This window comes from Apium graveolens, chromosome 10 (assembly GCF_009905375.1).
Source record: "Apium graveolens cultivar Ventura chromosome 10, ASM990537v1, whole genome shotgun sequence".
Classification (NCBI taxonomy): domain Eukaryota; kingdom Viridiplantae; phylum Streptophyta; class Magnoliopsida; order Apiales; family Apiaceae; genus Apium; species Apium graveolens.
Genome location: NC_133656.1, coordinates 232,201,626 through 232,229,109, shown reverse-complemented (window position 1 = coordinate 232,229,109; position 27,484 = coordinate 232,201,626). Strand labels below are relative to the sequence as shown.

The following is a 27,484-nucleotide window of genomic DNA, read 5'->3' as shown; positions in this document are numbered from 1 at the left end:
GGAATGTTGGGTTAGACTTGACTTAGAATATTGAGTTTGTCGTGCTACATCCGAGACTCAATTATTCAAGAGGCTAAAGTATGATTAGGGAATAACATGAGATGTAATTGACAAGAGTTGTCTGCCTATTGAACATTACATGGCGGTTCGTGCTACAGCCGGGGTCGTGTAATGGAATGTAGGATCCCTATTCCCACTAGCATTATGAATGCTTAATTTTTCACGTAGGGGGTTGAATAAATTAGATAAACTAGTGGGAGCCACTTATGAATAAAGACCCGATTCATATAGTGTTTTGAAATGAAATCGAATATTTGCTAAGTGTTGTTATGTGTTTATCATTTACAGATTTACTTTGTACATTATGTCTTCTGCACTATCATTCAGGAGCATACTAGATGCTCACAAATTGACTGGTCCTAATTATGCTGACTGGCTTCGAAACTTGAGAATTGTTCTCAGGATTGAAAAGTTGGAATACGTGATTGACTCACCTAAGCCTACTGAACCTGCTAGTGATGCACATAATGATGAACATGTTGTGTATCGTAAGTGGATAGATGATGCAAATGTTGCTCAATGCATCATGCTAGCTTCCATGAACATTGAGCTACAGAAGCAACATGAGCATATGGATGCTCACACTATCCTAATGCATCTACAAGAGTTGTATGATGTGGCGGGGAGAACAGCTCGATATGAGATATCGAAGGAGCTGTTCGGTTGTAGGATGTCTGAGGGATCATCTGTGAACTACATAACATGTTGAAGACTGCGGAATCGAATTTTCCCCCTAAGAAGAGTTCTGTTCTTCTAATTGGTGAAGGTTCCAATCCTAAGAAAAGGAAGAGGAACTCTTCCAAGAAGAAGAAAGTAGGTGAGAAAACGCCGGTTCCACCAAAAGCTGAAGACCCCAAGAGCAAAGTTGTTTGCTTTCACTGTAACAAGGTGGGGCACTGGAAGAGGAACTGCAAGGTTTACCTTGCAGTATTGAAGAAGAAGAAGGGTAGTGAGACTACCGCTTCTGATTCAGGTATGTTCATGATAGAAATGAATATGTCATTAAATCAAATTTCTACTTGGGTATTAGATACCGCATGTGGTTCTCAAATCTGCAATTTGTTGCAGGGACCAAGGAGAAGTAGGACTCTTGAGGAAGAGGAGGTGATTCTACTGATGGGAAATGGAGCAAGAGTTGCTGCTGAAGATGTAGAATCATTTCATTTACATATGCCTACGGGCAAGACTATTGTTTTAAATAATTGTTATTTTGTTCCCTCGATTGTGAGGAATATTATTCCCATGTTAGACTTGGCTGGATTTTCATTTATTATTGAGAATAATGAATGTTCTATTCTTAGAGATAATATTCTTTATGGACGTGGTACTTTAAATAATGGTCTGTATAAATGTGACATAATTTACTTCAGATTGAACAAACTAATAAAAGAAAAGGGATGATGAAAATCTCACTTCATTGTGGCACTACAGTCTCCATTTAGTAGACATGGAGAGAGGGTTGTAAATTTGCTAGGAATGGTACACACAGATGTATGTGGACCAATGTCTACGCAAGCCATGGGTGGATTTTCATACTTCATTACTTTCATGGATAATAGATATAGATTCGGATATGTGTTTGATAAAACACAAGTCTGAAGCCTTTGAAAAGTTCAAAGAGTATAAGTATGAAGTGGAGAAACAAACCAAACATAGTATTATAATTCTTCGATTAGATCGAGGTGGTGAATACTTGAATGGAGAGTATCTGGATTATCTCAAAGTAAATGGTATAGTCTCCCAGTGGACGCCTCCAGATTGGTATCTGAAAAGAGAAATCGAACTTTGTTAGACATAGTTCGGTCCATGATGAGCTATGCAAATCTTCCAGTATTCCTATGGGGTTATGCATTGGAAACCTCAGCATATTTACTGAATAAGGTGCCTTCCAAATCTGTTCCTCAAACTCCGTATGAGATATGGAAAGAAAGGAAACTGAGTCTTAAACACGTTAAGATTTGGGGATGTCCAGCTTATGTCAAGAAAGTTGACCCAGATAAGCTGGAATATCGATCCGTAAAATGTAGTTTTGTGGGATATCCTAAAGAGACTTTAGGGTATTACTTTTACACCGATCATCGGGTGTTTGTCTCCAGATATGCTACCTTCTTGGAAAAGGAGTTTATCCTTGAAGGAAACAGTGGGAGCAAAATTGAACTTGATGAAGTTCAAGAAGCACAAACTACTACGGATCAAGTGGAAACACCTGTTCTGACTGAACAACCTTCTGTGGAACAGCCCATTCGTAGGTCAGGGAGAGTGTCTCACCAACCTGAGAGGTAATATGGCCTTGTCATTGAGAATGATAATGAGTTGTCGATCATTGATGATGACGAACATGTGACCTATAATGAGGCTATGAGTAGTGTTGACTCAGGGAAATGGCATAGTGCCATGAAATCCGGAATGAAATCTATGTATACGGGATACAAAAGAATGATTAGAGCAGATGGCCAGGTGGAGACCTTTAAGGCCAGGCTTTTGGGAAAAGGATTCAAACAAAGGCAATGGATTGACTTTGATGAAACCTTTTACCTGTAGCCCTGTTAAAATCAGTTCAGATTTTGCTTGCGATTGCTGCTTACTACGACTATGAGATCTGGCAAATAGCCAGATGGTTTTCTTTCCAAGAGAAATGAAAACCTAGTGTGTAAGCTGCTGTGAACCATATATGGTTTAAAGCAAACTTCTCGTAGATGGAACATCCGTTTTGATGAGACAATCAAAGAGTTTGGTTTTATGAAAAACGTAGATGAACCATGTGTCTACAAAAGGGTTAGTGGGAGCGCGATAACATTTTTTGTGTTGTATTGAATTAGAGTTGACACACATAACAACATAGCAGACCCACTCACAAAGCTACTTTATGAAAGTCACTTTGATCGTCATAAAGACAAGATGGGTATTAGATACCAGAGTGATTGGCTTTAGTACAAGTGGGAGATTGAAAGGAATATGTCCTAAGTCCAATCATGTATTAGGATTTAGGAATAACTTTTTATATAATCTGTTTTGATTTCATTGATATTAATAAAAGACTTGTTTTGTTTTTATTACGGGCTCTATCTATTTAAGTGTTTAAATAAGATATACCATAGTTTAGAGTAAAGCTTTTTATGGATTATGATGAGATCATAATAGTGAGACCTAAAAAGATGATAACTCTAAACTTAAATAGTTTCTGGTCATAGGATTACTAACTGGTAATTAATAATCCGCAAAGATCGGTACATACTATGCTTGCTTCATTATGAAGGATGTCTGTTCTCATAGACATTTGTGTGGTGACACTATAGCTAGTATGTAGGTGCTTATTATAGAATAAGTTCACTGAACATGACTCGCACAACTGAATAACTGATGGAGTTCACTCACGTGTCAGCAGTTGTTCACATAGTGATAGTTGTACAAGTATCCTTAGACTTGAGGTCATCATAGTCATCTTGTGTACACTGAACTATGCTTTGGTTTAGTTCTTAGTCTCCAGGGACAATTATTAGGGCTCTTCTGGGTATATGAATTTGTACACGAAGATAGTGTATGATCAATAAAGGATCTACCCCTTCCAGTGAAGGAAGCGAATGTTCAAGGCTGATCCACTTATGCTAGTTCAGGAATCTCTGGCCAGAGTGAATGAAATTAGAAAGGAGTTTCTAATTTGCATAGAACTACGCATAGTAAATGGTAAGCAAGTGATTAAATTAGATAGGCTTGACACGAGATCCATGCCTTGTATTTAATCGGGACATTGTAGGGTAGAATGAGTTTATTGTACGGTAATTATTCACTGAATAGGTTCTTGGTATTCTAAGCAGTGAATTCATATTATCCGGATAGTCGTGATATGCTGAGAAGTATCCCTCACGATGTAGAATAAATGTGATTAATTAATTAATCATATTTAATAAATTAGAGAATTTATATAAATAATGATAAAATAGTTTTATTATTATTTATTTCTACTACCGGCTTAATATTGAACCTACAGAGTCACACCATAAAAAGAGAATGATTTAATGATGGAGGAATTAATTAATAATGACTGATAATTATTTATTTATGAAATAAATAATTAATTGGCAAATTTAATAATTGATTAAATGAGATTTAATTGATTATAAATTAATTAAAAAAAGTTCTTAATATTATTAATTAAGAATTTAATTTTTGGAAATTAAATCAAGAGAGAGAATTATTTCTAAAGTGTTTAGAAAAAGGATTAATAATTAAAAGGTGTTTTAATTATTAATGAGAACAATAAATGGGTTAATAATAATAATATTTTATGGGAAAATTTCAGCTGAAAATTTTGCCTATAAATATACTATTATAAACCCTATTTTTATTCTAACCCAAAAGTTTTAGAAAACCTAATTCTCTCCACCTCCTCCTCCTCCTTAACGTCGTTTTCTTGGTGGATACCGGTGGAGTGCTTCACGTTTGAGGAGCAGCTGCTAAGAATCTCCGATCGTTGCTTTTGGATCGCTATTAAAGGTTAGTAATCGATTCATATATTTTAATCACGATTTATATGCTTTTATTTAGATTTTATATGTGTAAAAAGTGTTTTACCATGCCTCCGCTGCGATTAAAATCCAACACCAACCGCACCCTAAATATTAGTTCATGTTTAATAATGCATATCTTAAGACTTTAACTTCATAATTATCAATCGAATTTGTTTTAATATTACCTCAAACCACTTCCATTGGTTATCATCAACATAACTAGTAAAATGGTCTACTTTTTATGTAATCCTTCCTCATCTTGAGTACCGATCCTAGTACTAAATAAAATTGTCGACTAACAGTCTCTCCAGAACGTGCAAAAATAGCCTAGATAGTTTTATTTTTCAAATCATGTGCAAGAGTGTGAAGAAACAATGCCACTATTTCTTTCACAATAACATGTTTCGTAGTTACTAACCCACCCTTAGTTTCTAAAATGTGACACAATTTCTCAAACCGGCTTATATCAATACGCAATTACTCACGGCATATCCTATTAACCTTTAAGGTGTTCATCCAAGTAGCTCTAATTTGAGAACGATCGTATGCATTCCATGTCAACTTCTTCAACTTATATTTCTAACTATAATACGATGCCACCACTACTTGAATAATACCTACAACTAACATTATAAATTTTATATTCTCATTGTTGTCCGCTTGACGCTTTTGTGAAATATTGGAGATAAATCTTCTGCGACTAAATTCAAAAAAAGCATACAATTATCAACTCAATCTTAACTAACTAAGCTAACAATCCCTATATATATACATGATTAGAAGCATTTTATATCATAAATACAAGGAGTAACACAATTAAGAGCAGTAAAAATATATAAATCCCCCGAACAAGGAGTAAAAATACAAAGATGTAGTGTGTATATACACTTACCCCTGAGCTGAAGAATTACCCTGAGCCGATGAATTTGCCTGAGTCGAAGAATTTCCCCGAGCTGAATTGCCCCTTGAACTGCAAAATTAAACAATCATAAGTTGGATGTTTCTCTTTTTAAACACACACATATATATCCATATATATATATATATATATATATATACTGAGAGATATGTAATCGATTTGTAATTTGTGCTTGAATCGATTTGTAATTTTATATATATATATATATAGTACGTCATAGTGACGAAGCAGAGAAGGAGAAGAAGAGAGAGCAGAGAGAGGGCCTCGAGAGAGGACAGAGAATAGAGCTGGGAGAGAGGGGAGAGATGAAAAAGCGAGAGATTGGGTTTAGCCTAATTATTTGTTATTTGGGCCTGTGAGAATTTCAAATTGTAATTTTAAATTCTCACAAGTGGGCTTCAATTTTAAATGATTATTGATTAGTAATTAGATCAATTCCAAATTCAAATTATTTGTGTATCCAAATAAGGTATTTGGGTTAATTCCATAGCATTTCAAATGAAATGGATTTAATGTTTAGAACGAGTGAATATTATTAAATTATAATTTATTTCAAAGCATATTTTTTTTACCAATTTTTATTTTTATTTTTATTTTTATGAAAAGAAATAAATATATTTGGATTTTGATTTTTTTGGTTAATTTCTCGATGTTAAGCTGGGAGGGCAAAAATGATAATATCGAAATTTACGAGGCTTGTATATATAACTAAAAGGAGAGGCAGAGAAGGGCTAGGGTTTTGATTGCAAACAAGCAGCAGCGGCCGCCATGGTTCTCAAGTAATTTTTCTCTAATCATTTTAATCGTTATCTATATCTCTTATACATGTTTGTTATTAATTTGCTTAATTAATTTACTTTACACTAAGATCAATTTGAAATTATTGTTTGTGTTATTGATTGTTGTTTTTTAGTTAGTTGATTTCAGTAAAGCTCTAGATCGGTTCAGTTACTAGTTTAGATTTCGATTGCTCATCTTCTATAATTATGCATCCTGTTTATTGTACTAAATGCAATTTTTTGTTTTAAAATGTTTTATTCATTGTTTATTTGATAATTATAAGAAATGCTTGTGAGAAAGAGTGACAAGGGGAGAGAGAGTGTGTGTGAGAGAGAGAGGGGGGGGGGAGTATTAGACATTTGAACTAGCTAATCTGTTAGGTTTGAATTGAAACCGTAGAGAGAGTGAGAGAGAGAGGGAGAGGGAGAGAGAGAGTATTATACACATGAACTAGCCAATCTATTAGGTTTGAATTGAAATTGTAGATAAAAAGATAGAGAGAGAGAGGGAATATCATACACATAAACTAGCTAATTTATTAGGTTTGAATTGAAATTGTCGATTGGTTTGTGCTGGGTTGTAACTGCTGTTTATTGGAATTGGGGAATTACAGGACTGAACTTTGCCGATTCAGCGGTGCTAAGATATATCCGGGAAGGGGGATTAGGTTTGTTCGTGCTGACTCCCAGGTAAAAGACCAGGAAATGTTTAGGATTTTGCTTCATTTATGAAATTTATGGTTTGTGAATAGTGTAGTTGTGTGGATTTGTTTTCTAAGAAACTGTAATTACTGTTGATTTTTAGGTGTTTCTTTTCGTGAACTCGAAATGCAAGAGGTATTTCCATAACAAATTGAAGCCGTCCAAGCTTACATGGACAGCAATGTACCGAAAGCAGCACAAGAAGGTTAATTTTCTTTCCATTCTTATACGTTATATGTCTGTTAATTCAAGTAGAATTGTTTTTTTTTTATCTATAATCTGATCTAGTTTAGTTGCTTAGTAATATGTTGTCTCCTGTAAATGCACTTGCAGGACAGTGCTCAAGAGGTTGTTAAGAAGAGGCGACGTGCTACCAAGAAGCCTTATTCAAGGTCTATTGTGGGTGCTACTTTGGAGGTTATTCAGAAGAGAAGAAGTGAGAAACCTGAAGTTCGTGATGCTGCTCGTGAGGCCGCACTTCGGTATGATACTAAATCTATATTTAAAGTTGATAAGTTTCTGTTAATTAGAAAACTGTTCAAACCAGTTATCAAAATTAAAAACCTGTTTTAAACCATGCTGGTTCTTTCACAGTGAAATCAAGGAAAGGATTAAGAAGACCAAGGACGAGAAGAAGGCCAAGAAAGCTGAGGTGACTGCCAAGAAGAGTCAAGGTAAGGTTAATGCACCTAGAACCGGGAAGGGTCCCAAGCTCGGTGGAGGTGGCGGCAAGCGTTGAATGCCAGTTTGTGTTTCCTTAGATATCTCAAGTTTGATAAGACAATTTTGCAGTTTTTTTTTGTGTCTAATATCATTGTTGTTTAGGCAAACTTTTGAATGGATGTTTTTATGTATGCTTTAAATGGTGACATTAAAACACATTACTTTAAATATTTTTCTCCGGTGGTTTGAACTTATTATCTAGTGGTGTTTTGGCATTTTGATTTACATTGTTTTGTTCGATTGTTTAGTCTTTACAGTGCTGAGCTGATCACAGTCTATTTTGGCATTGAGTTGGTTTGCAACTGATCGGTAAATTGGGTTTAGGAGTTTTGGATTAATAACTGTTCTTTATATGTAGTGATAACTAAAGGCTCAAGTTGCCTCGCTCTCTCTTCTTAGCTCGGTTTACATGAAAAAGGAATGGTGTCTCGTGGTAGGCCGAATTTATATATGGCTGTGACGTTTGAGTTGTGATGTGGTTTACGTTCCATTTTATGATTGAGAGGGTTCGTTCTGTTTAGTTCTGTAACTAATGATTGTGTTTTGCTATTATAATGTTTGTTTTGCAAATCTATGGTGTGAAGTAGTGCACAGTAATGTCAAAAAAAAAAGTGTGGTGCATGTCTCCATAATTTGATTAGAGTTTGTGCCGTTCACTTGGCTAGCTGATGATATTGATTTAGCAATTGCAACTGGTGTTTTGCAAAAATATGGCTGATTAGTGCACATGTTTCATGTTTTGATTAGAGAGTTTGTTCTGTTCACTTCCCTTGCTGGTCTTTGCAGCAGAGTGGATTACCCTCTCTGATTAACTGATGAAATGATTGGGAGAGGTACGTTGCTGATAGCAGCAGGATATGGTACAAGCACTCAATATTAGCTGGCAGGGCACATTAATGTGCAGAGTATACAGACCTGGAAAACCAATGTTAATAAAAAAACCATACCAAAACAAGCACAAAAAACTGGCAAGAATGCATACTCTATGAGACTTTTTACGTTCAAAATCAGGAGCTTCTATATTTATCAGTTCGATAATATAGCAAAATGCAGCAAATAGTTCTTGCATTGTTCAAATCAACTGTTTATTTAGTTAATAGTTTGACGTAGTTGTGTACTTTTAACAAATCATATTCTAACAAACGTCATTTCTTCTAAATATTCCTTTAAAACTATATGGCTGTAGTGAGTGATTCACAAAGAGTTTTTTCTGGTATGCAAACGAGTTGAATGTTATAAACATTAACGTGAGTAAGGCAAACGGCTTAAACGGCGTTTTGGTCACTTAACTGACCGAAAACTTACGGCTGACTTATCCAATTCAAAAAACTTTCAGTCACATTATTTTACTTTTAAAAATTTACATTCAACTTGGTCGCCGTTTCATTAAAAATTTGACGGATTGCTGATTAAGTTTGGTGACTTGCATTAAATAAATCCACTGTGACATCACTCAACTACCTCAAAACTTGCAATTTGGTCATTAAACTTAAGAATTTTTCATTCAGGTCACTGACCATTACGTTTATTAAAAACTTAAAAAATGAACGAAGAGCTCTTTTACAAACCCTCTACAAGTACATCGTAATCTTCATTTGTCCCATCTTAGCCTTTTGTATTTTTAAATTTAAATCATATCCACTACAAGTACATCGTAATTCATATTTTCTCTAATCTATCTTCCCTAAATCTGTTTATTACTAGTCGAAATGTTCAATAGCTATCCTATTTTGCTTTCCAATTTAAGTTTTAAGAAAGTTATACAAAACAATTATAATATAGTGTTGAGTCATTTCCTAAATTTCAAGGAAGTCTAACTATTCCCTTATAAATATTTTCACGTACATCTCATTTCTTTTATTCATTAATTGAAAATTGAGCTCTTAATTGATCTTGGTTATATAAATAAGCACGATTTTTTTAAGATAGAAAATAGGGGTTGTAGGGGAGCTCCTCGTTCGGTTTTATTTTCAGTTTTTAATGGACGTAATTGTCAGTGACCTGAATGAAAATTTCTTCAGTTTGATTACCAAATTACAAGTTTCAAGCCAATTGAATGATCATAATACCGCTTAATCTGACTGTACATGCCACTGTGGATTTATTTAAGTCAAATCACTAAATTCAGTCACCAGTCCGTCAAATTTGTAGCAGAATAAACGGCGAGTGACCAAAATTTTTAAGAATAAAATGATATGAACAAAAGTTTTTTGAATTGGATGACCCAACTGCAAGTTTTTGATCAGTTGAGTGATCAAAACGCCATTTAACCCGGCAAACAAGCATAACATCTGTTTTGGTTTTTTTCGAATATAGTCTTGGAATATTTTTGAAGTTGAATTCAGACGATATGCCACCGGACGAAGAATAAATATCCACAATTATTTTACAGAAAAAGCAAAAATTATAATAAATGTGCAAAATTATATATCTCACCGTAAGTTGATACAAATTATATTTTTATTGGTATATTGTTCCGACGGAAAATTTTTGGGGCGATGACACTGAAAATGTGTTTCGTTTCACGTATGAGAGACTCCTGCTAATTGAGAAATAGTCAAGTCTTGCCGGCCCATTCTGGAGTCATCCTGAACCGGTGCCACCTAATTACATAACAATGTTAGAATTTTAAAATTAGCATAAAAAATTAAGTAGCACCTGAAAAGGTTAGAATTTTAAGAGTTTATTGTATTTAAATTTTTGTGAATCAGTCCTGACAAAAAAATGATTATGAATCACCGATGTGTGAAGAATTTTGTAAATAAAAAGAGAAGATCTTTTATATTTATCTATATAAAAGTAAATCATTACTTGTTCCTGCTAGCACTAATCATTTTAGAATAATTTTCGATGAAAAGTTGTATGTTATTGTAAATCAATGAACCGCATTTGTTTAGAACAATATGCAAAGAATTATAAATGTAAATAATAAATAAAATGCATTAATAAATCTTAAAAATTCCTGAAAAACATACTCATAATATTATCACTAGATTTATTATATTGTCTACAATTTTCTGTACATTATAATTTTGGATCTTGATCAATGCCCAATGCTGATGATGGCAAAAATAAGTGGGACAGCATAAAAAACACATTTTAGAAAAAAATAGAAAGAAAAGAAACTGAGAAACTTTACTGTCCTACTACCTTTTTGCTTCACTACAAAACACATTATATGCTTCTTCTACTTCAGAGAGAGAGAGAGAGATAGAGAGAGAGAGATTAAAAAGTGTAACTCATATCTGTGCTTTTACTTCAGGTACTCTCTTACTCATTTCCACTTTTATTTTCTTGGATAAATTTTATGTAATTGAACTCATTTCAGTATAATCTTGATAAAGTTTTGAGCTTTACTTGTTTATATCATTCTTTAATCTTGCTTAAATACTTGTACTGTTGATTTTTCACACCTATCTTGAAAATAATAATTTATTATGTTATGGGTATTATTTGATTTATAAGTGTCTGCATCAAGTTGTTAGACAATGTTTAGTAGATTATTACCAACTTTCCAATCATTCCCACATGTGAACAGACATAATTGTCTGATTTTTGGAGTTCAAAAATAATTGGTTGTAGTGGGTCATTGAATTTTTCGGGTTTTCGTGATAATTAACTGAAAATGACTCCCAATTTACTTCTTCAGTAGGGTTCTTACTATAGTTCACTGTTGGAAAAAAGGCTCAATGGTCCACATGGACAATGTTAAAACAGCAGCCTTGAAATTGAAACCACTACTAGAATGTATTTTTGCAAAAGTCTGAAGAAAGGGCAGGGAATTATATTGATCTGTATAGTTATCCTTTGAACTAATATGAGAAGGTTTGTTCTTGGTTTTCGTCTTTACGTATACTCGTGTCTATGGTTGTTCTTTGCTTCATAGCTATAGAGTACTTTTGCATTTAGCTGCCACGTAAGTCACGACGAAAAAAGTAATGAAGCTACATTTTTTGTTTTTTAATCTGGATTGTCCATTTAAACATGGTGCCACATTATAGAAATAGATAGAAATAAGATTTCTTTACTTGCACGCTCTGGAAGAAGGGTGATCAATTACCGAAGCTAATTGTTGGAGAGGAGCCAGGCAATGTATTTTGTTATTGATATATGACTTTATGCCTATTTAAACACTTCTCTCTCACTGATTTAAGTTAATTTTCTTGTTTCTGACCGGTCTCTTATATTTTAGGGAATAGTGAAGGTGATATTTCCACAATCTGGAAACTGAGACCCCCTACAGTTTCATTGAGACAGACATGATGAGGAACGTAGATTTTCAGGACCCCTATTCGAGAGGAAATATTCCAGCAGAAATAGCAGAAAACTGGAGAGAATTTTTTCCGGAACATGAGGATTTTAGTTGCGAAGAGGTCCTTGTTCAGCAGGTATTTTTGGAATTTTGGACCGAGTTTCATTTTAATAAGCATCTAGGAAAGTGAGACTTCTCTAAAAACACATCTCTTCTACATTTGCATTCAACCGACAGTTTTGTGATAATTTCTTTCTCATCGTGCAGGAGAGTGTTTATCTATCAATTCAAGAGAGTGGAAAGAATAAGAGAAGCACCTCTACTTTTAGCCATAGCAGTGGCAGGAGTCATTTGGTTGCCCAAGAGGGAGAATCTTCACATGGCGGAAGTAATGATTCGCAGGTAGCTCTGGATGAAGCTTTAGCTAGATCCTTGCAGGAGCTAGGAGATGACTTTGATAATTTCTATCCACTTGAACGCAATGGTGCTGGAGCTGGTAAACATAATGCTTGACCTTTTTATTTGAATATATTGTTAGAATTTGTAGTATGGCAACTGACTACATCCTATTTGATTTATAATTAAGCATCACTGTACTTCATTGTTTTGGGAAATAGCTCGGGTATTTAAGTAGTTACAAAATTTATTTACCGGAGTTGCCGCTTTTGCAAAAGAAGTAAAACAAAGACATGCTGCTAACAAAAACAATCTTTTGACTGAAACAGTCTTTTAGCTACCTGAAGATAGGTTTGTACTTTTTCGTTATAGGCCTGATTATATCAAGCTTGGCATAATATGATACTTGAAGAAATGATTGCAAAAGGTTTCCCGCCATCTTGAAAGTACAAGTCCATTATAGAGGCTCACATCACGTTGAATATTTTTTTTAATCAGGGTGCATTATGAGTTACAAGTAATTGAGTAATACATCTATATAAAACTATACATGTAGAAGGAATTTGCATCATGCCAATTTGAGCCTAAGCATCAAACGCAACCTATGAGTTCAACAGTGGTGTGTCACTAATTTGAGTTGTTTCCCTTACAAGCACAAGATACTATCATAGTAGACATTATTACAAACAAATCTCTAAAAAATCCAGATTTATAAATCAGTAAAAGTTTCGAAAAGAAGGCTATTCAAAGTTGTATTTGTCAGGGAGGCTTACAATATTGCTTCACAGCACTCTCAAAATTCAGATGGCCCTTTTCCCGTGGTAATGTCTGACTGACAGTTTATTTATACTTCTTCATTACAATTATAATTATCTTCTTGAATGGTATACAGGGACACGGACTACAGAAGTTAGTACTGTAGAAACTCCTGCCAGGGTAATTACTAAACTCATCAGTGTCACTTTACATTATAGCATCCACTGCTGATCCTGGAATCTTGGTTCTAGCATCTGCAGGCTGCTAGGCATAATCTGACACAAGACGACATTGATCCTGATAATATGACCTATGAGGTAAGAGATTAAGCTGATCCCTTTGGTATATTATTGTTGGCTGTAGTTCTTCTTGCCGTTTATTCTACGACTGTGAAAGAACGCCAGAAAATATACTATGTCAATACTATCACTACTACACATCTTATATATCAGTTTATGTTTGCCATGTAAAATTTGTGCGGGGAAGTCGTAAAGATGTATGACTAATATTTAAACTGGAGAAGCTAATCATTGCTACTTCAACTTTTAAAGTTATCTTGAATAGAAAGAAAATATCTCTACTATAATTATTGAAAGAAGTACGGTCTACAATCAGTTATCCGAAACTTTTGTATAACTTCCTTTTGATTATGATCTTAAACCTCTATACTGTACAATCTATGATTGGAATAATAAAGAGACCAATGTTTTTCAAGTGCTTTGTATGCATAAATTTTTCACAGCATAGCTTGTAAATTGTATTTCTACTTACCCAATTCGAGTGTCTTCATTTTCGATCATCAAAGTAATTTGTGCTATTTACTTGTGTTAGCAATTACAATCATTAGGTGAAAGTATTGGAAGTGAGAATAAAGGACTGCCAGAAGAGCTTATCGCCCGTTTACCAACTTTCAAGTACAAATCAGGAATCTTTTCTAAGAAAAAGAAAGAAGAGTAAGATATATACATATGTTATTTGATTCTTTCTACTGGGCTTCACTTGTTTCTTTTGTTTGTATGTTAAAATGTTTATGTATTTCTGTGTATTGCTAATGGGGAAAATTGAAAATATACATGACTTTGTTCTTATTTGTTCTTCTCATCCTCCCTATGTCTAAGATGTACATAATTATCAATCATTGGAAGTCCACAAATGAACAGGCGGAAGAGATGGTCAAAGTGGAGGGGTTAATCTTTTGCTTTAATATGTTGAAGCATTACATTTAATGGTTTTTATCAGAACTCTGGTTGTAATTGTAAATGTGCTTTCCAGTATCTACCATGAGACGATTATTAAAATGCCATCATAGCTCCTCCAACAGGACCAAATATTCATTAGTGTTGTAATTGGAGTGCTTTTTAATAATATAAAGTTTGGGTGTCTGTTGTTTGAAATCTTGATTAGTTTGACATGACTATATAACAAAAAGACTAATGATTGTTTCATTCTAAAATTGCTCTCATGTGTCCTTAGAAGTTTTCAGCAGAATGCCTCCTCCACTATTACTTACTCTTCTTAAGATCCATTTCATCTATCCTGTGATAAACTAGACAATGATTCAAATTTGAAAGCATTTTATTTTCAATCTGCAACTTGTGAAAAATCTCGAACATTGCTTGTCAATGTTGCTACCTTCAGGACTTTAAAATACAATGCTAAGATATGGAGAATTCAATTAAATAGTCGTTGTAATCCAGGTGTGTGATATGTTGCATGGCGTACACTAGTGGAGAAAGGTTGATCAACCTGCCTTGTGCACACCAGTATCATTCTGCATGCATTAAACGTTGGTTGTCAGTAAATAAGGTACACTTTTCTTTTGTCATCATATATCCATAATTATTCCTGCAGGTGATCAACTGATGTTCATAATACTACTTAAACATCTAGATTATCTTGAATATGTGGCCGCATACTCTGGAGTAATTTCACTTCTGAAGAATACTATTTTTTGTATTTGCTCCTGAGAAATTTGTTCAAATTTGTGTTGTGTCAGCTATTAAAACTAAAAACTTTGATAAGCACTTAACTACATTAGCCATTTAGTCATTTTCATTAAATTTTTGAGACATTAAGTCCTCAGTCTCAAGTGTTTCCAAATTTCTGCATGGCATGACATTCTTATATATTAGGTGTACGTTTTTTCATGTTTTCTAAGCTGTATTTGGATAAAAAAAGGCATACCCTTACAGTTTTCTTTCGTTTTATATCCTGTATCTGAATTAGAAAAGGCCAACCTTTTGTAGCAATTTGTCTTCATGTTTTAATCGTAAGCCAGTAGGCAATAACCAATTAGTATTTTTCTTTAGCCCAAATGTTTCATAATTGCATATTTTTTGAAAAACAAATCATATTTTCTGTTTCGTCTCATTAAAATTAACAATACTCTTCTCCGGAGAACTTGTACAAGAGTTAATCTAGACTAATTCAAGTACAACATCACTTGTGTTACATAATCCCGATTATTTGTTTATGATTCACTTGTGTTGCATTATCCCGATGATTTCCTAAGATTTTCGCTGGCACTGTGTTTGTATGTCAAATTGTCAAATATTCCTCTGTGTATTCACACAAACTACTATTTCTTATTACTCATGGCGCTCATGAACTGTTTCTCTTTCTACATCTTCTTGCCTTGTAGCAATGCCCTGTCTGTCAAACAGAGGTTCAAGATGAATGAATTGAGGACACTATGCGGGAAGTGAAGGTTGCTGCACAAACTCTGAAGTGCATATAGATTCTGTTAAATCTGTCCGTTGTTAGTTACTAAGCTTATCTCATCCTTGTAAAAGATTACAAATTTCTTACCTGTTCAATTGTGTATTGTTATTTCTTGTGCTTTGCTATGTAAAGTATCTAGTAGTTGGTAACCAACAGGAAATCCTCTGATAGATATATCTAATGAGTGTGGTTCATGTGCCTTAGTTGGGGAAAGTTACCGTCGCTCTTTATTGTTTTGCACCAAATGTTTATCTCACGGGGATAAGCAACTTAAAGATTTATTGTTTTGCACCAAATGTTTATCTCACGGGGATAAGCAACTTAAAGATTGAAACAAAAGATGAAGACAGCCTAAAATTTTCATTTTTCATAATATATTAGAAGAAACTGGTTTGATGTATAGACCATGCTAAATTGCTCCATTGCTAATTGCCACTGAAAAAAAATATTGCTAATTGAGCAAGTGAGATAAAAAAAACAAAAAAAAACAAAAAGATTCCGTTGCCGGGAATCGAACCCGGGTCTCCTGGGTGAAAGCCAGATATCCTAACCGCTGGACGACAACGGAGGTTGATATGGTTTTCTACAAAATGTATATATATATACATTAATACACACAAGTACTTACTTCACTAACAACATGAATAGCTTGATGTTGTTATATCTGCACTCGAATGGTTGTTCAAAGCTCTCACTTCCCTCAACATCAGGCATCTTAACTGGTTGCTGAATACCAAAATATAGTCGATATAAATGTTAACACTAACCACCATTCGCTAGATAAATATCGCCATTTTCTGTCGGTAGCATAGCATTTCAATGAAAATTGCTAGAACAATCAAAGCTGAAAACATTAACAGGCTGATCTAAGAAGCATAAACGTATGCGGGAAAGATTAACAAGCTGATCTAAGAAGCATAAATAATGTATTGATCTCAAGCTGGATCTCTTTGTCCGAAAATTACATTTGGAGGATAAAAACAAGATGAGAGAGTACTAAACACTTTTACACTGGTGAACATGAAAATTTACTTCCTACCTTCTTAATATTGTAATGTAACTGAATTGATGTGTTCTAGCTCAACATAAAAAGACAGATAATACATAACCTAATAAACTTCAACATGTACAAAAAGAAACCGAGCCAATGAAACCCAATCTAAGAGCACAGCTAAACAAATTAAAATCACGCCTTCCAGCCACCATAAGCCATAGATTCCTCAAGATCGCTAAAAAGACCATGTTCTGAAAATTCACGAGCAATGTCCTGTGCCAATTCATCTGACAAATGAAGGTTCTGTGATAGATCAGATGCTTTCTGGGTGATTCCAGTATTGCCACCAGCTGCAGAAGAATCACTATTGGAAACTCCCTTAAAACTATTGCTCCTTGTTGGCATGGGTCCATTCGTAGTAGCTGCTCTATTGGTCTGAGCTGCTGTTCCTGTGTACGTGTTGCCTCCAAATCCAAGACCATCCCTGCCCTCAATAACATTAGCTCTGGATCCAGCAAGGGGCTGCTGCTGCGGTAGTAAACCCCCTGTATTGTTGTTACTGTTAATATCATGTAGCATCCGCTGGATCATCTGCTGTTGCAAAGATTGGCTGCCATGGGGTGACTGTGGATGGTTCTGTTGCACAATACCACTAACATTAAGAGAACGCTGTGGAGGCTGCAGGACATGGGAACTTGAGAATCCACTGGCTGGTGAATTTTGCATGGTCCCCGGCAGTAGAGAAGCAGATCCTTGAGAAGATGAGGATCCCTTCTGGTTAGATATGTTAAAAGGAGGGGTCTCGTGTTGAAGTGAATTAGAGTTTGAATTAAATGAATTTTGTCTCATCAGCATATTCTGGTAGTTTGAAAAGGCCAGGGAAGCTCGAGGCGACCCACTTAAGGCTGTTCTCCCAGCCATTTGATTACTACTGGTAATCTGATTGTTAAGTCCAGCATGTTGTGCTGCTAGATTGTTGAGTGTACCTCGGTCAGTTGGCAAACCCTGACCAGCGGCCAGCTGTTCTAACTCCTGCATCTTTTGCAACTGAACCTTGGCTGGACTCGCAAGTCGAGGGAATTTCTTTAGACTCTCTGCAAGTAAAAATATAGCTTAAGAAGTTTGGAGAGGAAATATCAGTTTCAGATTCATATAAATCAAAATACAAATGCATGTTCAAGGATTCTAGTTCAAAAATTAATTAAATTACCTATTATTATTCCATTTATCGGTTAACTGATACACATCCATTTAGTAAAATATAATATTAACAGGCAATTTGAATCTTCTGCAAGTACGAAGCAGCAGACACATGTTGTGCAGCTAAAGTACTAGTAGCACTGTAGCAGTCTTTAAAGGATCAAATACTTAAGTCACCAGTTAAGGACTCCAATTTTAAAAACTGGATATATACCCTAGCCTATTACCCCAAAACTTTATTTTGCCTGGAGTACGCATGTCGGACTTTTGACACACACAGGACACGTGAGACTTAATTGTGGGCCGAAACATGAAAAATTTCAGATATGGCCTAGTCTTACACTTGGACACATCACGTATCCATATTGAACACTTCACCCGAGCCCAGGTAACATAGAGCCTAGCTATGGTTTGCTCGACAAGGATCTCTACATGGGTACTTAGATTATTAGTATGTATTACAAGAAGTGATCACGTAAAGAACATTAGAACATCATAGGAAAGATGGTACTACATCATTCCCCTTCTAGAATATTTACATTGGTCAAGGAATAGATAATCGATATAAAATGCACAAGAGAACAATATAACTCTGATGCTCACAAGTAGTTGCGGACACAGGCAACCATACTGGCAACAAGGTGACTAACACTTCAAACTTAAAAATATATTAAATGAACCCGGAAACTAAATAAAGGTAAACAGCATATACCAATAGGTCCATCTTTCTGGAATTTGCAGAAATCCATAAGATCTTTCATGCTATTGACCACCTCAGATATCTGTTACAAAGTGGCTCTGCTTAATTAAAGAACTCCAAATTAACCAACATTGTACTAGAATAAAAAACAGGAACCTACCTGTAAGCACCGCACATATCTTTTGGAAAATCCCAGATCATTCAGAGACTGCAACTCCAAACTCTTTGCAAGCTGACGGCCAGCTGTCACCACCCTGACATAATAATAAAGTCAGTTGTAAGCATTGCAAGTTTGGACCAACTGTGACCAAATAATTACCCACAGTGGCGAACCAAAACTATATTAATAATTTCAACCATCTGAATTGTCTACAGAAGAGATCAGAATTGACTACAAAAATGAATATTTTGATACATAAAATGTAACCGATGATGTAATCTCGAACACCGCAATAGAACACAAAACTTGCAAGCATATAGCAAGAATATATGTAGGCAACTTCTAGAAGAAATTGATATAAACAAAAGGCCCGAGGAAAAACAGGAAGCCAGCTACCTAAGAATAAGACGTTACCAAAGGAATAAACTACATATACTGATGAAATCCTAGGGACAACGTGACAACAGGCAACATACAACAATACAAAAATTGCCCTCGCCAAGGTCCATCAAATGAAGAGATGGATACTCCAATTTATCATATATCACAGATATGTATCAAATTTGATCAAGAAGTTTGAGACTCACATATCGCTGTTGTTCTGCAAATCCTCCTGAGAAACCCCATCAGGTCCACTTTCTGTTATTGTACTTTGGCATTTTTGTGCAACCTGCAACAGCTGATTTACCTGATAAAAAAAAAGAAAGACTTCTTATACCTTCTCGTTCATTGTATAATTCTTGGAAAATGGTCATCTTTAATAAGTTTAGATGACAAATACTTTCAGTGGATACTCTGGATTCTATCCCTCTATTACTTACAATGTCCAGGGACTGTATAATTTAACTAATAAAAAATAATATTCTAAGAACATGTCATTAAGGTTGACATTCGCATTAGGTTATCTACTGATCATTTATCTATGGTAAAATCACTTATCAATGGATGCAAGTTCTCCCCATACATAAAAACGTGAACTGACTCAAACATGGTACCATACCTGTGGTGCCACCAACCTACGGGGAAGAAGTTCTTCATGGCGCCGTGCACAAAATTCCCAAGACAGTATCTGAAACGCGTGTCAAGTTGCTTAGTACTACTGTAAGTTATTGCATATAAAAATATAAATATCTACCTTTAAGTCCGCAGTAAATATGACACGCAGCTGACCCTCACGAACCACACGAAGTTGCTCATAAACAGTTTCTTGAACGGCTTTTCCATATTCCAGCATCATTATTCCAGAAGGAAATCTACATTCACGGGGTAAGTCTAGATACAAAAGCTCATCAACGACTCCACTGCCAAATTTAATATCATTCAACCGAGGGATCACTTCAAAAGTTGCCTCTACAAAAAGCAGCAGCAGAGGTTAAAAATTTATAATCCTGTCCACTAACAGTTGGACCATCACATGTCAGGAAGTAACATCAAGCAAGAAAAAGGATAGTCAACAAGACTCAATTGCAGTACTTTATATTCAATTATTCATAAAGTTATCCATGAAAGACATCTAATGAACCATAGACTTGAAAAAGAAGTAACTGGCACTGAAAATAGTAAACAGTATCTTCAATTAAAAGATAGGATCTGTTCCTACTGTCTGTAGGATAATAATTAAGGCAGATGCGAAAAGTTTGAGAGGACAATGGGAAAGGGATAAAACACAGTGCATAAAGAACTTGCAATGGTCATCCAAGAAAGGTGGAAAACGAACATAAGCTAATAAGTATAACTGATACAACCCCTCTAATTTCAAATATAAAGCAGGAAATGACGGTTGAAGTCAAAATATCAATAGTGGTGTACTCAAACCCAAGTCACAAACTTTCAGTAGGTAAATATATCAGAGAGTTCATTATATAAAAGAAACACAAAGGCAAAAACAACTATGGGGAACACTCACCAAATCCCCTGCCCGATTTTGAACCACAGATATCGCATTGCCAAGCATCCTTCCCAGCAGAATGAGAAGCCAGAAAAGAAAGATTAGTTAGCTAGGTACACCACCAAATTTCTTGGATCATACATAAAACAAACAAATAGAAAAGCTGTCATGACTTCACATTATTACTGATCTGAAGTAAACAATCGTTGTCGATATGGGGATCAATTATTCAATGACATTAGAGTTCACATGTTACTATATATCATGTCTCATTTGCATAAGTATAAAATATAGACAAATAGCTAACCATGGATGCCTGGGGAAATACGCCTAAAGAGTGAAGCCCAACATTATCATATAACGACAGGCACCATCTTTTCTTTGCACGGGGAGAATAGTATTCCACCGCAAATTTCCTCCAGTAGGCAAAAGTATTGTCCTGTTAGAAAAAACAATGTGATTATAATCGAAACTTACAAGACCTCATACCAGATGCATATTATAAACTGGTAAGATATTTAACCAGAGAGAAATCTTCAACATGATTCCCCCCTCCCGCAAAAAAAAAAGAAAGAAAGAAAAACGAAGTCAACAAGAAATACTCACAGCTGGCCGCTGCCTCTGATGATATAGGTACTGCATTAGTCGACGAGAACAAACACCACCATCATAGGGTCGCTTCACACCAGATGTAGGCTGCGCCCCATGCTGAAGTTGTTGTCTCATCTGCTGCTGTTGTTGCTGTTGCTGCAACAAATGGGCTTGTTGCACTTGTGGCATAGCCTGCAGTAACTGTTGTTGTTGCTGTTGTTGTTGCCTAAGTCGCTGTTGCTGAAAGAAAGCTGAATCTTGTCTTTGCAGCATCTGTTGTATAACCTGTTGTTGCTGGTTGTCTTGCTGCTTATTTTCCAGTCGAGGTTTCTTTTGCAAATGAGAAGTATTGGAGGGATCTTGAATGAAAGATCCAGGACCTCTGGGACCAGAAGTAAGTGAAATCTGACCGCCTCGGGCTGCGGGAAATGATGTGGCACTAGATGCACCTTGCTGTTGTTGACTCTGGTAGCAATTAGGGTCTTTATTAGAGCTCTGCTGCACTACAGAGGACACATCCAAAACTGATGAACCTGAAATGCTTATATTATTAGACGAAAATGACAAAGGCGAAGCTGGTAATCGCATGTATGAATCCGCATTGATGCTAGCGCTTCTCTGTAGATGAGGGCCCCCAGAAAGTCCCGAATTCGCATCAGTAACCAATGAGCTTGCCCCAACACTAGGCCCAGAGGTGGGTACACTGTTCAACATCGAATTACCTAAATCCCCAGAACTTGGCCCTATGTTAGACCGCAAGTTCCCAGGAATCGAACCATACGAATTCCCAAAAGAAGAGCTCAAGTGTGAATTTCCCACACCATAAGACTGTCGATCCCCTTGGAAAAAGATACCAGACGAGGCAGATGAATTCGCCATCCCTCCAGCCACCCGAGAAGGCACCATTGGACGCCCTGCTCCCTGGTAGCTAGTATCCAAGTAACTATCCAGTGTCTTCCCTTTCCGCTTTCAAAAACAACAATCAAGCCTAAACCACTCCAAATATCACTCCTAATACAATCCCCCAATCAAACACACATCTCAATTCCAAATAATTAACCACACAAGAACTCTCTCGATAATCACAATCCGTAACAAACTCCCTAATTTAACCTTTAACAACAAAGAGGGAAAAGAGATTATCATTCTTGAACTAGTAAACTACAAATTCAACACCTAAACACACAATATCATAAATTAACTTAAAAATCAAAACTTTAACATTAAAACAACAACCACGATCAAATTTACAAGCAAAAACCCCTAAATTACTCACCCCCAAATCAAAACCCTAACAATTAAGACCACCATTAATAATCACTATACCAAAATTAAAAAAAAAAACAAAAAATCAAACAAACCCCTTTTAAATAATAGCAGTTAATTATCAAATCATACAAAAACAATAATTAACAATCACCATCATAATTAACAATCAAGAACCACATAACCACAACATAAAAGAATTAAAAACACAAATTAAAAAACAATTAAAGATCAAGAAAATAGTGTTTATAAACCCTAGAAAAAGTTAAAATAATAATGAGAAACAGTGCTGACCTTGAGAGAAAGAGCTACGTAATGATTTGCTTGAGCGCGTGTGTGTATGTATATGTGTATGTATTGCGTTTATATACCCAGCGGGAATTTCAGAGATAGGTGACCGGATGAACCGGTTAAGGACCCTTTGTGACCGGGAGTAGGCGGTGGATGTAAGACACGTATTGTTGTTATCGATGGTTGGGATGTAATGAAGACGGTGATTAATCATGCGGTGCGGAGACGAGGTTGTATGTTGTGGGGCTCTTGCGATTGGATGGGAAATTATTTTAGCACCGAGAATGTTAATTGATAATTAAGTTATTTCTTAAATATTTAAACTTATGTATTTTCAATTTTTCAGTATCCCAAGAAAGGGGTATTATTGTTTATAGTATAGTTTATAAGTTAATAAATCATATTTTTAAAATAGAAAAATTTGGGTGAGCGGAAATCAAACAAAAATTCTTAATATAAGATATACACTTTTATCGTTAGGCTATTTTATCCTTTTCTTGAAATATTTACTTAAATGAAAAATATACGGTTAAATCAAACAACAGTTCTTAATATATATTCTTAATTCTTGAAATATTTACTGATTTTTTTGTCGGGGAAATTTTAACTAATTTTATATATGTTTTCACTCACTATATTATTGTGCATTAAGCAGATATATTCATGCAAATATGGCACGTGTCTAAAAAGTAGAGGTATCTTCAACCTTGCAAGGATATATAAGTTATGTTTGGTTTGTTCTGATTTATAGTATTTATTTTATTAACATTAATCATATTTACTATAATTGTTATTATACTTTTTTCATGAAATTTAATGTTTTTCTAATTTCAAATTATAAAATTTTATATTTTTAATTTTGTTCACTTTAACTTTATTATACATCTAGAAAACGTTATCTTCAAACACGAAACACCATGGGCTTCTTCAGCTTTTCAAATAAAACCGAAAACGGATCATAAATATTCAATTTTAAAAAAATTGAAATCGCAATTGTAATCAAACAATCTATTCGGTTTTGATTTTAAAAAATCAAGTGTTTTTTACTTAAATTGGTTCGGCTTAATTTGTTTTCTAAATAATCAAATATATATAATTATTAGGGAGTTACTCAAATGAGAACCCCATTATTATGAGATATGAGATCCAATTTTATCCACACATTTTATATATATTGATTAAATCTTATCCACATATTTACATTTTAAGTTCTATTTTTTTATTTTTAATCTCTATCATCTAACCACCTCATTCTCTACCACCTGACCTCCTTCTTCCGCCATCGACCACCAGCCGCCGTTGTTGCCAGAAAAAAACCGGCTGCCACCGCTGTCGGAAAAGTACCAGACCTCTCTCTCTCGCCCCTCTTCTCCCACACCCTCCCTTCTCTTGCCTCCACCATCTCCTTCAACTCCAACGCCATCCTTCACCATTACGCCACCTGAAACTTTGGCGACACATCTCCGCCATCATCAACATCTCTAATCAGTCTCGAATTGCAAATGTCTCGCAAGCCAAAATTCAGATTTGGTACTTCAGTTAAATTGTCGACTGCTTGCGGACGAAGAGATTGACGTGCAGGGATCCTGTAGGTGATGGAGACGTTATTAAAGCTCTGTTCGAGTTTCAAAACGAAGGCGATTTGGTGATTTTCAATTCAGATCCGAGAATTCTTAGTGAACCAGTTTAATATCCGGTGATTTTCTAGTTGAAAGCAATGATTAGCCGAAGACGGAGATATATGATTGTGATTTGATGGTCATGATAGTTTGGTTTACTGGATTATGTGTTTGATTTTAGTAATTTTTCTTCGAGGTGGTGATTTTTTTGATTCTGGTGGTAGGTGCATGGCCGAACAGAGTTGTAGTATGGTGGTTGTGGTGGTGATTTTGGTCGGAGTTGGTGATCGTGGTCGGATCTGACAGGAAGAAAGTGGATTAATGTGGTGATTTCTAGTTTTCGGCAGTGATTTATCATTATCCGGCGGTGATTTTTCATTATCCGGTGGTGATTTTTGATTTAACGGTGGTGATTTTATATTTGACGGTGGTGATTTTCTGATGGTCGCCGGAGGTGATGGTGACCGGAAATGGTTGTCACCGGAGGTGGTGGTGGTTGATGGGTGATTGAATTAGATAGAAGATGGAGCAATATTAAAATTTATAAATATTAAATCAACGGTAAGAGATGAATATGTTGAATTTGAACGAGTGGATAAGATTAAATCTCATATCTTACAATAGTAGAGTTCTCATTGGAGTAAGACCCATAATTAATAACATGAAAGAATGTCCAAAATATACAATTTTTGGACTTCAACCTCCCAAAATACCCAGATGCGTGCAAATCGCCCAAAATACCCACGGAATACACATTTTAGGAATGCGTATTCAACATTTCAAAATTTAATAAAAAATATGCATATATGCGTATACATGCGTTGCTTTTAAGAAGAATGTGCATGTTCAACATGGATATTCACAAAAAAAACAAAATATCAACGTGCGTATCTTTTGTTAATTTTTTAAAAACTAAATACGCATTTCTCACATGCGTGTTCCGTGGATATTTTGGATATTTTGGACGCCCAATTGATATTTTGGACATTTCTCCTAAATGTTGGGTATTTTGATATTTCAGGCTAATAACATTATCTAAAAACAAACCCTTGGTAGATAATAAAGCATTTTAAGTTGCGAATTAAAAACAATATCATCTGAAGATGTTTATCCTATAATAAGATTACTAACACACAATGACTTAAATCTTAAGGAATGACTGCAAGTAGGTGCGGACGAAACTGACCGGAAAATACAAGTAGCTTTGTTCAGGATGAACATAATCTCAGTGATGCTAATTAACACAGTATGATATAGTCAAAGGAAGAAAATTAAAATTCAATCAGATGCTTGGATATATATTCAATAGATATTCGCTTCCACTTAACTAAGTATTTAACTCTGTAATAGAATTAAAAAAAAAAGGGTGTAATAGGGTCGTGAACAAAAGTTTTTTGAAGCTTTCAAATTTGGATATGAAATAACCTTAAATAAAGTTGTACGTCGGTTAAACAGGAAAGCCACGCGATGTGAGAAAGAAACAACGGGGGTGATAGACACATGGGTTCTATTAAGTTCTAAAACACATTCTAGGAAGTACCAGTAACAACATATATTAATCTCACACGCTGCTTATATATTATATATACATGTACCCCCGTATCACCTGGCTTGTATAACTAGCTCTAAATATCAACCAGTTCACGCTGCTTCAGTCTCGTACACTATTTACAGACAAACAAGCCTTTTAAATTGACCCACTCGTTTGTTTGACGCTCTAGCTTTTTGTACAAGGACATAAATGGATCATTTTTTGTTACCCTCCACCTCATCATCCTCTGCTCCACCTCAGGATCCATATGACGACTCACCTCATTCTCAATCCTCATCTCAGGATCCATATCACCACACCGCTTATTCGCAATCCACGGCTGAGGAGACTATTGATCATATTCCTGATGAACAAGTTTTGCTTGCTGCAAGTAATCCTAAGAAACGCGGCGGAAGGAAGAAGTTTAAGGAGACACGCCACCCTGTTTACCGCGGTGTGAGGAGTAGGAATCCTGACAAGTGGGTTTCTGAGGTGAGGGAACCAAACAAAAACTCGAGAATCTGGCTTGGAACTTTCCCTACTGCTGAAATGGCTGCTCGAGCTCACGATGTTGCAGCTATTGCACTCAGAGGTCGAAATGCCTGTCTTAATTTTGCTGACTCCGCTTGGAGGTTGCCTGTTCCTGCTTCTTCTGAGGCCGCGGATATTAGGAAGGCTGCTGCTGAGGCAGCGGAAGGATTCAGGCCGAAAGATGATAATGCAGCAGAGAGTACAAGTACTCCGGAGACATCTGAATTGCAAGCAAATCAAGTGTCGTACGTGGATGAGGAGGCCCTGTTTGAAACACCTCAGTACATTTACAACATGGCACAGGCGATGATGCTTTCTCCCCCTCCTCAGTTCCTGGAGACCGGGAATGATGATACGGATGACGTTATTGATCTCTCACTATGGAGTCCTTGACCAAAATTGATAATTATAAATTTTGAAGATAATGCATGTAGTAGATAGTTCATAGTCCTTCGTTTGAGAAATTTTATAATAACTTGTAAGTTAAAAAATGCAATAATTCTGACTTATAAGTAATTTATAAGCGGCGCTCAAACGGAAAAATTTAACGTAGTTTTAGTTGTAAACACCCCATCTGGGGGTGCAGCACATTTATTAGCTCAAGATGCAGCTGTAGTCTCATGCACGAAGATGTCTCCTCTCAAGTCTTAAGCTATAATCTCCTAGCATCTCCCCTCCATAGGGTAGCTATCTTGTTTAACTAAAATATTACCCCCTCCGTCTCAATCATTTCTTTACACTTTCTTTTTTGGGATATCCTTTCTAATTCTTTACATTTCAAAATTTTCCAAAAATAGTAAAGTTTTTATAATATAAAAAATAAATTCATCCACTACTTACCTCCACTATACCCACTTTATATATAAAATATTAATCGGTCTCACCACTTTACTCACT

At 35.4% G+C, this 27,484-nt stretch overlaps 4 protein-coding genes and 1 non-coding gene across 9 annotated transcripts; 3 read left to right on the top strand and 2 right to left on the bottom strand.

Moving 5' to 3' along the window:
• Positions 1-6,179: 6,179 nt before the first annotated feature.
• Positions 6,180-7,888, top strand: LOC141693440 (large ribosomal subunit protein eL24-like). The gene is made up of 5 exons (XM_074498544.1): positions 6,180-6,266; positions 6,881-6,956; positions 7,072-7,173; positions 7,302-7,450; positions 7,563-7,888. The coding sequence occupies exons 1-5, from the start codon at positions 6,256-6,258 to the stop codon at positions 7,705-7,707; spliced, it is 483 nt and encodes a 160-aa protein (XP_074354645.1). The 5' UTR covers positions 6,180-6,255; the 3' UTR covers positions 7,708-7,888.
• Positions 7,889-10,801: 2,913 nt separating this feature from the next.
• LOC141693602 (E3 ubiquitin ligase BIG BROTHER-related-like) lies at positions 10,802-15,929 on the top strand. Of its 5 annotated transcripts, none has more exons than XM_074498746.1 (8): positions 10,802-10,953; positions 11,884-12,079; positions 12,211-12,439; positions 13,232-13,275; positions 13,347-13,412; positions 13,927-14,048; positions 14,793-14,901; positions 15,737-15,929. In XM_074498746.1, the coding sequence occupies exons 2-8, from the start codon at positions 11,951-11,953 to the stop codon at positions 15,773-15,775; spliced, it is 738 nt and encodes a 245-aa protein (XP_074354847.1). In that variant the 5' UTR covers positions 10,802-10,953; positions 11,884-11,950; the 3' UTR covers positions 15,776-15,929. The 5 variants fall into 5 exon arrangements, with proteins under 5 accessions (XP_074354847.1, XP_074354850.1, XP_074354846.1 ...); XM_074498749.1 differs by lacking the exon at positions 10,802-10,953 and adding an exon at positions 11,360-11,516 and having other exon boundaries at positions 13,356-13,412; XM_074498745.1 differs by lacking the exon at positions 10,802-10,953 and adding an exon at positions 11,360-11,516.
• Positions 15,930-16,312: 383 nt separating this feature from the next.
• On the bottom strand, positions 16,313-16,384 carry TRNAE-UUC (transfer RNA glutamic acid (anticodon UUC)). The gene has a single exon. It is a non-coding gene; the product is annotated as a tRNA-Glu (tRNA).
• Positions 16,385-16,725: 341 nt separating this feature from the next.
• LOC141693357 (putative transcriptional regulator SLK2) lies at positions 16,726-23,056 on the bottom strand. The gene is made up of 10 exons (XM_074498439.1): positions 22,910-23,056; positions 21,365-22,462; positions 21,066-21,197; positions 20,777-20,825; positions 20,006-20,220; positions 19,871-19,939; positions 19,458-19,558; positions 18,871-18,964; positions 18,723-18,792; positions 16,726-17,904 (listed from the first exon to the last, which is right to left on the bottom strand). Exons 2-10 carry the CDS (start codon positions 22,253-22,255, stop codon positions 17,003-17,005), a joined length of 2,523 nt encoding a protein of 840 aa, XP_074354540.1. The 5' UTR covers positions 22,256-22,462; positions 22,910-23,056; the 3' UTR covers positions 16,726-17,002.
• Positions 23,057-26,165: 3,109 nt separating this feature from the next.
• Positions 26,166-27,205, top strand: LOC141693358 (dehydration-responsive element-binding protein 1E-like). Its single transcript, XM_074498440.1, has one exon. The coding sequence runs from the start codon at positions 26,267-26,269 to the stop codon at positions 26,978-26,980; it is 714 nt and encodes a 237-aa protein (XP_074354541.1). The 5' UTR covers positions 26,166-26,266; the 3' UTR covers positions 26,981-27,205.
• The last annotated feature ends 279 nt before the right edge of the window (positions 27,206-27,484 follow it).

Excerpts from the sequence above, each read along its gene's own strand:
- LOC141693440 (XM_074498544.1), top strand. Across the intron at positions 6,957-7,071 it reads TTGTTCGTGCTGACTCCCAG|GTGTTTCTTTTCGTGAACTC; the intron begins GTAAAAGACCAG and ends GTTGATTTTTAG. Across the intron at positions 7,174-7,301 it reads ACCGAAAGCAGCACAAGAAG|GACAGTGCTCAAGAGGTTGT; the intron begins GTTAATTTTCTT and ends ATGCACTTGCAG.
- LOC141693602 (XM_074498746.1), top strand. The coding sequence starts at position 11,951 with ATGATGAGGAACGTAGATTTTCAGGACCCCTATTCGAGAGGAAATATT. Across the intron at positions 13,413-13,926 it reads CTGATAATATGACCTATGAG|CAATTACAATCATTAGGTGA; the intron begins GTAAGAGATTAA and ends TACTTGTGTTAG. Across the intron at positions 14,049-14,792 it reads TCTAAGAAAAAGAAAGAAGA|GTGTGTGATATGTTGCATGG; the intron begins GTAAGATATATA and ends GTTGTAATCCAG.
- LOC141693357 (XM_074498439.1), bottom strand. The coding sequence starts at position 22,255 with ATGGTGCCTTCTCGGGTGGCTGGAGGGATGGCGAATTCATCTGCCTCG. Across the intron at positions 21,198-21,364 it reads ATCAGAGGCAGCGGCCAGCT|GACAATACTTTTGCCTACTG; the intron begins GTGAGTATTTCT and ends TTTTTCTAACAG. Across the intron at positions 17,905-18,722 it reads CCAGAAAGATGGACCTATTG|AGAGTCTAAAGAAATTCCCT; the intron begins GTATATGCTGTT and ends TTTTACTTGCAG.
- LOC141693358 (XM_074498440.1), top strand. The coding sequence starts at position 26,267 with ATGGATCATTTTTTGTTACCCTCCACCTCATCATCCTCTGCTCCACCT.